The sequence below is a fragment of the Protomyctophum parallelum genome (assembly GCF_964188405.1).
Source record: "Protomyctophum parallelum genome assembly, chromosome: 12".
Classification (NCBI taxonomy): Eukaryota; Metazoa; Chordata; class Actinopteri; order Myctophiformes; family Myctophidae; genus Protomyctophum; species Protomyctophum parallelum.
The window spans coordinates 40,164,497-40,179,101 of record NC_139712.1 but is presented as its reverse complement, the minus strand read 5'-3'; the positions used below and the strand labels follow the sequence as shown (position 1 = coordinate 40,179,101).

Here is a 14,605-nt window from a genome sequence, read left to right as displayed (position 1 = left end):
GGGGCGGGGGCATTCGAACATGGGGCTAAATATGTATTTGTTTTTACAAAATGTTATAGTAATTTCTTTTTTATAATTTACTATAGTCCTACTAGACCCCATAAATTACATCTGGCCACAAAAGATCACGGGATCTATTGAACGTGAAGGGGGAGGTGACAAACTGACAGATTATAGACTATAGTACCCACCTTCACATTCAGTAGATCCTGTGATCTTTTGTGGCCAGATGTAATTTCCTGGGGTCTAGTAGGACTATAGTAAATAATAATAAAGAAAATCGCCGTGAAATAAATTGTAAAAAAATACGTATTTAGCCCCATGTTCAGATGCCCCCGCCCCCCTGTCAAAAATAGCTAAAATCGTTAAAACTACAGAATGCTTGCAAATGAGAGAATTAAGTTTAACCCTCATCTTTTACTTTATCTAATAACAACCTAAAACATGGACCTTGGTTGAAAAAGACAAAAGTTGTCCTTTAATTTATACTCTGTCATATGACAGCATAAATCAGGCTCAAATGTTCTATACTGATTTATAGTGGTTCTCAAATTGGGGTCTGGGGATCCCCAGGGGTCCTTCAGGAGGCGCCCCAGCCAAATGTGTTAAGATAGCATCACAATCTGTTTGGATCTACGAGTTCACAACGCGTCACTTGGTGAGCTTGTAGATCTGCTTTTCAAAAGAATCTTGAAAAATGGTAAATCAAATAAATGGTAAATGGTGCATTTATATAGCGCCTTTATCCAAGGCGCTTTACATAGATTGTGCATTACGATGGCGGCGGAAACCATGCAAGGCACCAACCAGCACATCAGGAACAATTAGGGGTTCAGTGACTTGCTCAAGGACACTTCGACACTAACTCTGGGGGAGCCCGGGTTCGAACTGGCAACCTTGCGGCGCCGGTTACCATCCGCCTCCGCTGCCTGAGCCACCGCCGCCCCTGTCAGTGAAAATAATTGAAACATTTGGAATATTTTTCAAATATTTTTAAAAGACAAATTATTTTTATATGGGGGTCCACAACCAATTCATTAATTTGGGGGTCCTTGTCATGAAGACGTTTGAGAGCCACTGATGCTGTGACAGTGTGACAAGTGACTGCATGGCTGTTTATCCAACAGCCCATTTTTGTCTAAAGGCTGGATGACTCACAATGTGGAACGACAATAATGCTGATCGGCTACTAGTCTAGAGAGGAGAAAGGGCAGGGTGGGCGTCATCCTAACAATGGAAAGCAAGTGAGAGAGAGAGAGAGTCTTCTGTTCGTCAACATTGCTACACTTTCCTGACTGACACCCAACTGCAGTTGGGTGTCAGGAAAGTATTTCCTGAGTATTTCCGATTTCCAATACTTTTTCTTCTACTCCACTACATCTCAGAGGCAAATACTGTACTCCACTACAATTATTTGAGAATTATTTTAGTTACTTTGTAGATTTGGATTATTATTAGAAAACATACATTAACTACTTCATCCCTATATACTGTACTTTGGTTATTTGAAAAGAGCCGATCAATCCGTTTCAATCCTGAAAAGTAAATGATTTGAACATATGAGGTTTCCACCCGACAGCAATGACATTTAGGTTTATGAATCAATGAAGACACACCACTTAATAATCTAAATCACTTTATTAATTTAAGTTAGGTAGAGACACTAAACATCGGAACCACATTTGCCCCGCAATGGAGCAGTCTTCAGAAAATTACAAAAAGAGGCTTATGTCATATACTGTCCACAAATGGCAAAAATTAAGAGGTAGAGAATTTAGGCTCATCACTGTGACTGAAGGAATGATGCCTACTGGAATGTAGCTGGAATTCAAAAGACTCGTGTCTTCCCAAAGGTATATAAAATATGAATACAACAAATATTATGGAGACAGTCATTTTGGGCTACTCAGATACAACAGTTTAACGTCTACATTTCACTGTAACTGGACACGGTGGACGATGGGTAGCAAAGTGAAAGCATCACTTTGGAACAAATATGGTAAGCTAGTGTCTTAATACATTTTCTTCAACCATACATCAGACTGGACCATCGGTTGGATGGGAGTTTCATTTCATCTCTTAATGACTGGTTTACTGCCAATAATAATGTACTGTTGTTAAATTCTGAATTTACAAGAAATACAAAATAATAATAATAATGCTATATCCAAACATTGTGAGAACAAAGGTTTCTCTCAATATCAGTACAACCCTAATTGAGCTCTGGCCATTGATCCCTCCCACACAGACTTGGAAAGAGGTTAGTCCATAGAGACCTAATGTAATTTAAAAGGACACTGTAGCATTCAACACATCTTTATATGGACTGCCCTGTGAAGACTCCCAGTCAGCCAAATATAGACTGCTAAATCCAACTGGGGCGCCGTTAACCATTTCATCAGCAACATCTAGTCTACATGTTTGTATCAAAAAAACTAAAACAAAACAAAAAACACACACAAAAAGTACATAAAATTACATTAACGTAATGTTGTAAATTACAAAATTGTGTTTCTTCATCGCAATTTGATGACCTTTGCAATCAGTGAGTACAAGCTACAATAATAGCCGTGTAATTTGCAAACTGTGTGGTTCCTTTTTGATTAAGGTCAAGCCTCTGGAGATACTGGGGTTGTTGTGAAATGTCAGGGTTGGCAGTGTAGAGAGAGTCAGTAATTACAGTGCATGTCTACAAATAAAAACAACAAAAGTGACACAGATTTCTTTTCTTACTGTTCATACAGTAACATACTGTATATTTCCACAAAGACACTAGATAAGGCTGGTGACTACATTATGTAAATAGTTAATTACTGAATACCTTTTTTTCATATGATTTTCAAAACTAGTGACACAGTATATAGATGTTGGTTTATTTAAACAAACCTTAGAAAATAAACAGACAAAACAAAGTCAAATGTGTAGTACACAGCTTTCCTTGTTCCAGAGGAACAATATGGTAAACCATTGCACTTGCTCAATGCAAGTGCACCAGTCTAGATACAGTCTCGTTTTTCCCTTCCGCCTTTCCCCAATACACCCTCAGTGGTCGTATCCTCATGCTTGCAGTCATGCTTGTGTGTTGAAAGCAGCACTCCCTATAGGCTAGATCCCGTTCTTGGCTTCATTGTTATTCATGGCCTCCTTCCGCTGAGCGAGGAAGGGGTACATACACTTATCAGCGCCCAGGAACCGGTACATGCACACAATGGCCTCGAAGGGCAGAATGCTGCGAAGACAAGGAGAGAAACCAATTAGGACCACAGAATTGCTTACTGAATCTCACCTTTGTCCCCTTGGCACACGTTTGTTTGTTTGTTTGTTTGTTTGTTTGTTTGATCGATCACCCAACACCATACTTCACACTCAATTACACTACTGATTCTACAGAGTTAAAACAATGAAATGAATTAATCTCTGGCCCTTCTCATTTACTGTCTATGTTTTTTTAGGGGGTTTGGGGGTTGGGTGGGAGCGTTTGCGTTTGTCTTGTAATTTTGTTTGTTTTTCCGAAAACTGCTTGCCTTTCCTGTGACATTCCTTCAATAATACTTTTGTATTAGTTTTTCCTGATTGGATAAAATTGACAACCCAACCTGAAAATGTATTCTCTGTTTACTAAAGAGCTGACTAACATTCCATAACAATAATTACTAGCTTTTACTTTTTTTTAACCGAAAATATAACTTACGGCACCTTTAAACTATAGCCTACAATATGGAGATTTGACTGGTCCCAGCTCACCTTTTCATGAAGTTGACCATATAGACGATGCGCGGTGTGCAGATCATAGGCTGGTCAGTGAGGATGGCCCTCATGGCCTGTTTCACACAGAACTCTGGCTTCAGGGGAGGAAGGAACGGCTCGATCTCCTTCCTGCAGAGAGCATGTTTTGATAGGTTACTTACTGAGGATACACACGTAGCTAGTGGAACCAACATTATTTATCCTGTATAACGTAAAGGCCCTCCGGCAGTATAGTCAGGGCCCTTCGGCAGTATAGTCACGTGGCTTTCATGATTATGTTTAATTCAAAGCGCATTTCTACGTGGAAGCCATAACAATGCAGGGGGGGGGGTACTTAGGGCAGTGTACTATATTGGCAGTCTGCACACAAATGAGGGACATGCTGGGGTTATTTAAAAGATACATTAAATGAGAGATTAGACTGTAGAGCTGAAAATTGGGAACTGCTTTTCTGGTACATGGACAGGGAGAGTATTTCATAGAGGGATTCTAAAAACAAAAGGGTCTGCCAACTGTTGATTTTAACCATGCCACAAAGGGCTATTACAGTGACAGAGGGGAGGGGAGTTAAGCCCAGGTGCACCTGTTTCAGAGGTTCTCTGCTGGGAAACTAGTCCTCATTGTTTGGATGAAACACTCACCAAGGCAGTCAGGGGACTTTTTTAATATCCTATAACACAATCATTACCTTGATTGCTGTTTTGAAGTTCAAATGGTGTGTGTGTGTGTGTGTGTGTGTGTGTGTGTGTGTGTGTGTGTGTGTGTGTGTGTGTGTGTGTGTGTGTGTGTGTGTGTGTGTGTGTGTGTGTGTGTGTGTGTGTGTGTGTGTGTGTGTGTGTGTGTGTGTGTGTGTGTGTGTGTGTGTGTGTGTGGCAATTTCACATGAATGAAAATTGGAATGGAGATGATAGCATGCCCTTCTCAGGTGCAAGGGCAACTTTAACCGCTTATGTGCTATTTTATAGCTTTAAAACTTTCACGAATAGCGAAAAATAGCCAATTTATTTGTCTCTATTTAAGAAAATTTGTGAAACATTTTGACAATTTTCGACTACAATGAGATGCCCAAATTAGGGACGCCTGAGTGATTAGAAAGAAAGAAATTTGGAGATACACATACCTTATTCTGCAGCCCTTGAACATGCCCGTGTCAACCAGGTAGGGGCACACTAGAGTCATGTTGATCCCGTCCTTTTCTGAGGCCTTCAGCTCGTGGCTCAACGACTCGTGGAAGCCGATGGCACCAAACTTACTGGCGCAATAATCCTGGGGAGGAATAATGAGAGAACAGGTTAGCCCTGTAAAACTCTGCCGTGGCTGCATTGCCTGCACGCCTGGGACCAAGGTGAACATTATCAAACAGTGCCCTGGAGGCACGGAGGTTTCTCCTTCCTGTTAATGACACGGCCACAAAACCCCCAGCAAGCCCGTCCTCCGTTCTACGGTTTCATTAGCATTCTTCTCCCGTGCATCAGGAGACCGCTCAGGCTGGCGGTCATGTTTTGATGTGGTTTACCGTGGAAATAATCTTCTGGAAACAGCTTGGGCAAACACAGATGCACATTGCTAAACATGGGACGGATAAAGAGATTTGACTGCGCCCACATAACAGCCCTGATGCCAGCTTCCCCGCCCACCCCACCCCACCCCTGAAATTAATGTGCAGCCCTGAAATCACATACAAGGCATTTCCAGGAAGCATAATAGGTCAATATAAATTGACTACGCTTCAGTCCCTTTGAAGGGAGACCTATCGTTATGGATGAATGCTTGTACAACAAAAGCAAACGTGCAGCTATAAAAACACAGGCAAATGGCCCAGTAGTCCCTATAGCCCATCTGAAAATGACACCATCCGCCGCGGATAAATGAGCAGAATTCTAAATGATCAAAATAGGGCCTTCAAGGCGGTCCGCCCATTTAGTTCTTTCAATAGTTACGGGGATAAATGACTACACTTAAATAACAAAAAGAAAGTGAACTCTAGGAAGTAATATAATTAAAAGACTTAAAAAACTATAGGGAAGGAAACCAAAACCTAGTCTATTGGATGTTGCGGTGACCTGAATACTGAGTGAGTCTGAATTGTTCACAAAGCGCTGATGAAGATGTCTCTGCCCCTCTGGGAGCTGTCAGCTCATTTTGGCCCCGGGGCCAGAACCCAATAGGGGCCTCACACCCCCACTGCTGCAGATAGAGGACTCTATACGCTCATCTCTGGCCCTTAATTTAATGGGTGGAGGGACAGCAAGAGAGTGGGTCTAACCTCCCCGGCGCAGTGTGCTAGCTGGCATTCTGAGGTCTTTTTTTTCTTTCTTTTTTTTAGAAAGCCACTGGTTGGGACAGACGGAGGATGGATGTGTATGTATGTATGTGTGGTTGTGCATGGTACTAACCTCCACTCCAGCTGTGCTGAATAAGCCCAGAGAGCTGGCAACCGTCACAATGTGACCATGGTTGTGCTCCAGCATCTTGGGGAGAAAAGCCTTGGTGGTCTGGGAGAAGGACAGAAGAAACAGAGAGAGAGAGGGGGGGGGAGGAAGGTTAGTTGACTGGTACAGCTCGTCTTGTGCCAAAGCCCTTTGATCCTCTCTCTCTCCGTCCCTTTCGCCATTTCTGTCTCTTTCTCCATGGTGACGCAGAGAGAGAGGGGCCCTTGAATGAGAATTCATAACAGTCTTTGGGAATCTGTAGCCACTGGAGCTATAGTTTGAAAGTGGGGATGAAAGTCACTTATAGTAGTCATATTTCATGATCTTTATAGTAGGTGGGAATTGTAGTGATTATTCTATTCCATTCTATTATTCTATTATATTAAATGTGTGCATGCGCACATTTGTGTGTATGTGTTCTCCGCTGTGGAGAGTGCTGGCTTTTGATTCCCACACAGATCTGGTACCCGATGGGCCTGAGTCTAAAGACTTGTTGACAGCACCGATCGTAGGCTTCCGTTCACTCAACACTTTCCCACAATGCAATTCAGCCCCATGTCTACCCACACGGCCCAGGAAGCAGTCAATAGAACAATCCATTCACAGAATATGACAAGAAAGGAGATGAAAGTGTTTTGTCGTTTGCCACGTGAGAGCCTAAGTGGTTCCACTGGCTGATCCAATGAGAGGTTTAGTGAGGTAGTGAGAAGAGCAACACTGGGGAGGAGACGGAGGGGTTACAGTTTTTTAACTTGGAGATCCATTTCTCATTTGGCCTTGCCTGACGACTTTGGAGATTACCCTGTGCACAGCATGGGCCAATCAGCAGGTGTGCCGTGTGACAGCAATCATATAGGAACTGACCAATCACTCTCCCCATAGGAGGTCTACAAACAACCAGCAGGCCTTTTGTTGTAGCACTGCTAATTCTATTACTATATTCAGATGTGTTATGGAGTGTTATGTGGCATAGTACCACAGTAAAATACATATGCTTATGTGTATAAAGAGAGAAAGAGAGGGAGAGAGAGAGAGCGAGAGAGAGAGATTTGATTTGAGTCTATATTTGATGATACAAATGAACAGTTACAGATTGTGGTGGCTGGTATGTTAGCATGGTCAGAGTGGGTCTGAGACGAGGATGATTTAATCTCCTTTCTAAACTTTTCCTGGAGGGAAGTACAGAGCATGGTACCAGCTAGTACAGCTATGTAACCACTGGCAGAGGAGGAATGCCTCATTAAAACGGCAGTAGAGTGAAACTCTGTCAGACATATTAACTTCCAGTGTCATCTGTACAGTGTTTGAACTGATAGCACTGATCGAATTTGACAACCGCCGGCAGTTCCGAGATCTCGTACTCCCCATTGTTATGCTAGGCAAATGCAACTGTAAGCATTAAATCAAATCCAGGCCAAAATCCTTTATGAAGCAGGAAGGGCTGGTTTTAAGAAGCTGGCATGAGAGACCTTTGCAGCTTTAGAGTTAATTCTGTAGCCAGGTATAACTGATCTGACTCTACTCCAAACATGTGCACTTTTCCAGGACATTAAATCTGAAATTGCTACAATATACAACTCTTCGAGTGATGGGGGCCCTAATAGAGGGGGAGAAGGAATATGAGGCCCGAACAATCGCTGAGAAAGGGCTCTGTGTGCCAGGATGACAGTGGGTGAGGGAGGGTTGCGTGCAAATGAAGCATTAGCTCAAGATATGCCCGTACCTGGCTGGAGCCAAAGCTTCCCAGCCCTACTCCCACTGCACCCATCTGAGAGGGGGGAATGACTTGGTCTGGCTCAATACACCAAGACCAAGCCTGAATGGGAGATACAGTAAATGGGGACATTTTTGCTGAACCGTATGAAAATAACGAACTAGGAAGCAAAGAGGGGTAGACAATGGGCTGAACGTGACTGTCTGACCATTCCCTCTCTTGCCCCATGATGTCCTGCCTCTCATGGCATGTGGCTGTGACCTCCACTGACCTCTTAGACACGAAATGTGTGAAAGCAAACAGGAGCTCATGTCTTACATCAGAGCCGCCGTAATTGGGTCTCAACGCTCCCTGTTCCGCTAAATTACCCGTCGACACAGCCGGGCCTCCTTCGCCCATGTGGGGGTACTCTGCCCGCGGTGCCCCCTAATTGGTTTGTTGTCCCCAGGATCAGTAGAGCCATACAAAGCTTCTTGCAGCTGGGGTGTCAGGCTGCATTAGTGCTAGCGTCTGACCAAAAGGAATATGAGCAAAATATTGGCCTTTGCTTAGGACCAGATGGCCATTTAATTGGGCTGACCTCTCCCCTGATGAGTGTTAGAATGGTTAATGCTACGGTGACCACTGATTACAGTCGCCCGTCAGCCTGTAAAAAGGAAACCTGTGCTACTACGGCAGTCCCACCGACCCGCACTTAGCGATGGGGGTGGCGGGCAGGGCCCAATTTGCCTGGAAATCAACCGCATCAACCAGCCAGGCTGGTCTCTTTTCCCAGAACCCAGTGTGTTCCCCAGACACATTAAGCAGGTACATGGAAAGGGAGAGGCCTACATGGGAATAGCGCTGGCTGGCTCCAGTGAGGGGTACAGGTGCACTGAGCTTGAGGAGGGGCCATATAAAACCAGTCAAGTAGGACCCTTCTGCCTGGCTGGTTCCTTTCTTTGGCTACAGCAGGAATGCTGCCCGCGGAACTTGGCTCCTGTCGCCTGGCATCTCGTCAAGCTGATCCACAGACAAGAAACCAATTGTCAGATAAGTGGGTCAGGCAGCAGCTCGCCATTACCCTCCTCGCCTTCCTTGCCTGTGGATGGGACAGAACTGCCTTCCTTTCTCTTTTCCTTCCTCTCCCTCTTTTGCCGCCGCATCATTCGCCGCAGGACTCTGCGACGCTACGTCAATGCCAAGAGAGTATAAAGATTCTGCAAGATGGTGCGAACACTGCTTGTTGCTCACAGACACCTGTTGAGTCAATCGTTGGAAAAACAATGCAAACCCAGCATTCCCAGCATAACTCCACGTCCCTTGTATGAGTAAACGTCAGGCCCTTCCAATACCACCACTCTGCAGCTGGACTTATCAAAGCGGCATCAAGCCAATTACAAGTGATGACCCCCTGCCTCATAAAACCTGAAGGAAGTCAGGCGCTGAGTCAGTGCTGTGTGTGTGTGTGTGTGTGTGTGTGTGTGTGTGTGTGTGTGTGTGTGTGTGTGTGTGTGTGTGTGTGTGTGTGTGTGTGTGTGTGTGTGTGTGCGCATGTGGCAGAGCCGGATGAACAGTGTTGGCCTCCGTGACTCTCATGCAGCTGCACTCACTGACTCCAAATCAGTTTGAGGGCGAGTCAGAGGGGCCCGTGGAAGGAGGCGAGGAACGGTGTGCGGTCTGAGCCTGGCTGGCCTGGCACACACACACACACACACACACACACACACACACACACACACACACACACTCGCACTCTCTCTCTCTCTAAGATAACCACCCACTTCCTGCTCATGCCTCCAACCCGGCCCCATTCCCACCGTACTATCCAACAAAATTAAAAAACTTGCACACAAAATGAAAAGAGAAAGCACTTTCTCTATCCCATCTGGCACCCTGGCTATACCCTGCCCTGTTGCCACACACAGCAGCAGCACAGTGTCGATAGAGGAGAGAGCAGTGAACCTGCTGTCATGTTGCTTTGGAGAAACTGGGTGGTTAGAGGTGGTGGGTTATTTTGGAGGTGTAGACATGTAAAGTACTTTGAAAAGTGCTATAAATCTGGTGTATAATTATAATTATAATTATAATTATCATTATTATTATTATTATTATTATTATTAGATATTATGGTATGTATGTTGCTTAGCTGGAAGCATGTCAAGCTAAGCAACAGACATACCATAATATCTAATAATATTATAGTAATAAGAAGCCCTAGAATGATATTGTGGACCAATTTTTGTGATGCTAGGCATGCTTAATAACGTAAGCATGTTACATTTCACTTTTCCCTTCCTCTGAAAGTGGATCACACAAGGATGATGCGCCACAGCCTGTTTACATCCATCATTAACACATTGAAAGTTGAAACAAGGTATAAAGCAATACTCATCAATGCCTCTGTAAATGAAAGTGATGGATAATAATTGGTCCACTTTCAAACGTAATCCCTTAATTGGGAAAAAGGTCCATAGGAAGTTAAAGAAATAAACAAACAAACAAATATAGACAGACAGACAGACAGACAGACAGACAAACTCTCTGTAATATACTTTCAGTGCCAGCATGCAATAACAAAGAATTGTGCCTCTATAAACTGGGTTTAAAATCCACTACAGACATTGTATGCTCTATCTAATGGGGGCATTTGTTGGGTGAGTCATGATGAGCCACAAATAGTGCGTTTAAAAAGCTGCTACACAACCAAAACAAAAGCTTTGTGCAATGTGCCACCTGCATAGTAGAGAGCAACTGTATCATGTGTTTGTCTAAGGGAGGAAAGCGAACAGGTCCGTCTTAGTTAAGCTCCATTCATCCAGCTTGTGTCTTTAATGAACCACATCCTCCATTCTGACTGTCGCCATTCATTAGGCCATGCTTTCATCAGGCCCACCCCTTAAAGAAACCACGCTCTCCGTAGAACAACAGAGAACACAGCCGTGGACCCCTAATGAGAATCCCAACTCATCCAACCACTGGATCCTGACTTCACATGTTGGATCTAAATGGATGAAGTGGTGGGCCAGCAGAGAAGCGCATGACTGGTTGAAGGGTGTTAATAACAACCTTGTTTGACAACACAACACATTTGTGCTTGATTAATCTGAGCTGTAAATCACTGAGGCTATTCGCAGTGATGCTAAGAATAGTCTCTGTGCATAACCGTAGTCCAAGATTCTCTGAAGATGGCATTTCCGTTTCCTGTGCCCATTTTTCCATAACTTTGTTTGATTGGCTCGGCAGCAGGTTTGAACTGGAAACACATATGACACCTTCACGTGTGGTTCCAGTTCAATTCTGCTGTAAACCAATCACACAAAGCTATGAGAAAATTAACTGGACCAGGAAAGAGGTACGCCACCATCTGGAAACCTGGGGATATGGTTATGCACAGAGCGCATAAACTGCTAAACCAAAACTGTGAACACTGAACACCATCCACTTCACTCTATAATGATAAATAATTTAAATACGGTCACAGATTAAATACGGTAGTCAGTGCAGGGCCTGCAAACAAGCTAATCACAGATTCTCAGGCTTTACGAACGACTCCACAGCAGGTCTCTAAACAAATTAGTGCACCATCAACACACAGTCACTCCACAGGGGTGGTCCTTGGAGCCAAGCAATGCAATCACCTCTCAATACTGATTTGCTTAATGATTGGAGAGGGAGGAATACACGCCCCCAATACACATACACACACACACACACACACACACACACACACACACACACACACACACACACACACACACACACACACATATGTCATACACACACCCCTATCAACAAGGATGTGCTTCTCAATGGGCTTCTAATTGGCCTGGCTGGGTACTTTGTCTGCCTGTCCTCTCTCAACATGCACGCACACACGCACGTGCACACACACACACACACACACACACACACACACACACACACACACACACACACACACAATTCAACACTACAGCTTGTACTTATCTAAATATCTCCATATCTACATATTTTCTCCATCAAGCACACCTACCGGTAGTCTAGTCACTTTATACTATAGCAGGCCAGGAAGATGAAGCCAAATGGAGCTATATCACTCAGTAAAAGCCGGACATTGCCTGCCAGCAAGAAAGCGTAGCTGTCGTATGCAAGTCAGTGTGTCAGACAGAACAGACCTCTCTGTCCGCATTACGGACAGGGAGATTTGTACAAGTGCAGCTCTGCACAGCAGAGGAGGGCTGACATACCGGGGGGATCACTGCTGATGCACGCTGCCAAACAGCTGCCTCTGCCGACTTCAAACCCAACCCAGTGACTGCTTTGACAGAACAGAACTAACTCCATCTAAAGTCTTAAAGATGCAAGGGCTGCTGTTTTCGGTCTCTCACTCCTGGTAAAAGCACACAAACACGGACAAATACACGCGTGTGTGGTGTGCACTCGTACATGTACAGAGATTACACACAAACGCAAAGTGAATTGGCCCTGACTCTGTGTTTGGCACACAGGGGGATAGGATTATGAATAGGCATGCAAGACACAGTGGAAACATTCCTGTGAACCTGGCACCACTTGAACACACTTGATAACATTGTGCTCATGGAAACCAAAGCAGATGTCTTATGGGACTGATGTTATCATAATGGGAATAATAACAATATCCACATATACTACTCACAGGAAGGGATTAAGGTTAAGTAGCTGCAAACAACAGCACAACTGGATGCTTTTCTCACCTATTCCAATAGCCTACTGTTTCCAGCTATTCCACTACGTCAGTGGTTCTCAAACTTGTTAATTTCAACAATCCCCAGTTTGGCATGCATAAGGCCACCGACCCCCGTAACTCTGTGAGCATACAAATGGAACGGGTCCATTTGGTTCCATTTCTGAGTTACAGACCAGCAAGTGTCCACTTGGTTCCTGACTATCGACAAGGGCCCCTGGGGGTCCCCATACCCCACTTTTTGAGAACCACGGCACTAAAAGATACACAATTGTAGATGCTGAAGATGCAACTCACCCAGAAGTGTGCGTGGCAGTTGACCACCATGGTGCGTTCAATCAGCTCGTCGGGGCACTCTAGCAGGTGGTGGCCCGAGACAACACCGGCGTTGTTTATCAATATGTCCACTTCTCCCACCTCGCGGCGCACCTTTAGAGCGATGGCGTATACGCTCTCACGCTTGCCCACATCGCACACATAGGTGTACACCTGGGGTTGGAAAGGAGGGACCTCCTCTACCCCGCCAACTGGTCCTATAGAGAGAAGCAAAAGAGAGGGAGGCAAAATGTCAGTGGAAACGTCATACAGATAAAATACCACTGCAGGCCAGCATTATACATATTATGATAATACATGGAAATAAACTGTAGACTCATTTTAAAAGTTTGTTTTGCAATAATATGAATTGGATAATTGAATAGCTCATGGGTGATCTTGCTTACACAGGTGTTACAGCCCCTTATAATGATATATTGCTCTATTATTAAGAGTATTAAAGAGCTGTGGCATAATTGTGCAGCTGCCAGCTGGTGTACTAGCTATTCGGTCAACAATTTGCACCACTTATGAAATTAATGAGGCAGAACACAGAAAACAAGTTATTGAGTTAAGAGGGAAGGTTTTCTTTTTTTGTATAGAAATGACATGGGGAGCAATCCTGTCTTATTAAAGATTTGATTTCTCAATTGCCTAATTATGACATCCTGAATAAAAACATCGAACAAACATGCATGGTTTCATAAGCTTAATTGATTCACAATAGGCTGACTTACCATCTTTAGGCATGGGGTTGTCCAGTTCACGGTATATCTGCCTGACCATTTCTGCAGTTTCCTCGTTGCTTTGGCTGTTAATGTCCCATAACACCAATACAGCTCGTCTCCGTGCGAACTCCAAAGCGAAGAGCCGTCCAAGACCACTTCCAGCCCCGGTGATCACACACACCTGTCCCGCGACACTCTTCTCCTTTGGTCGAATAACCCATTTAGCCCCGGCAGCTAAAAAAGCCCAGAACACCTTCAACAGGACCACACAGAACTCCGCAAGAATGATCATCATATTGGACAAGGTGTTGAGCCAAGGACGATGCATAAAAAAATGTAAAGAAAAAAGAAAAGAAAATTGCGCACGGAGCGTTTGTGCGCTCAGCTTGGAGATGGAGCGACAGGGCTACGGTGCGTGCAATAAATCTACTTACTGACAACACTGTCGTAAAACGTTATAAATCTATAGAGGATCACACTGAAGTAAACGAAAAGGCGCGCGCACGACCTTCACAGCCGTAGAAAAAAATATATATATTAGGTGAATAAAGAAATAAAGATCAGTTTAAGGTAAGCTTATTCTCAGTCAAGTCCAGCTGTTACTAGTACTGCTGTTTGAGTTAGAAGCATAAGCTTCTTTCAACTCTCGGATGTGCCTGTCTGCTCTTCTGTGCTCTGCCACTCATCTCAAGCGCTTTTTATGCACTCAGTGGACCCAATGGGGCTGAGGCTTGAGCGTCTGTCACAATGAAGCGGCAGGTTCACAGTCTACACATGCGAGACTCAGACGTGATGCAGAGAAAGGGAGGGAGTGAGGAGGATCTTTACACAACAATTACCATTTTGATTTCCATTTCCTAAAGCAATAGGTTACGGAAAACACGAGGCTAGAATACACTTCGAGGTGTTATATGTTTAGTTGGGGGTTAGGCTACTTAGGCTACTTGATGTGCTACTAATTCGGGTGAGAAAGGACACTTTA

At 44.2% G+C, this 14,605-nt stretch overlaps 1 protein-coding gene across 1 annotated transcript; it reads right to left on the bottom strand.

The window, feature by feature from the left end:
• Positions 1-1,619: 1,619 nt before the first annotated feature.
• On the bottom strand, positions 1,620-14,346 carry rdh10a (retinol dehydrogenase 10a). Its single transcript, XM_083777999.1, has 6 exons — positions 13,633-14,346; positions 12,878-13,113; positions 6,144-6,242; positions 4,868-5,013; positions 3,745-3,876; positions 1,620-3,229 (listed from the first exon to the last, which is right to left on the bottom strand). Exons 1-6 carry the CDS (start codon positions 13,949-13,951, stop codon positions 3,106-3,108), a joined length of 1,056 nt encoding a protein of 351 aa, XP_083634125.1. The 5' UTR covers positions 13,952-14,346; the 3' UTR covers positions 1,620-3,105.
• Between the last annotated feature and the right edge of the window lie 259 nt (positions 14,347-14,605).

Excerpts from the sequence above, each read along its gene's own strand:
- rdh10a (XM_083777999.1), bottom strand. The coding sequence starts at position 13,951 with ATGCATCGTCCTTGGCTCAACACCTTGTCCAATATGATGATCATTCTT. Across the intron at positions 6,243-12,877 it reads ACTGCCACGCACACTTCTGG|ACCACCAAGGCTTTTCTCCC; the intron begins GTGAGTTGCATC and ends TCCTTCTCCCAG. Across the intron at positions 5,014-6,143 it reads TCAGCACAGCTGGAGTGGAG|GATTATTGCGCCAGTAAGTT; the intron begins GTTAGTACCATG and ends ATTCCTCCCCAG.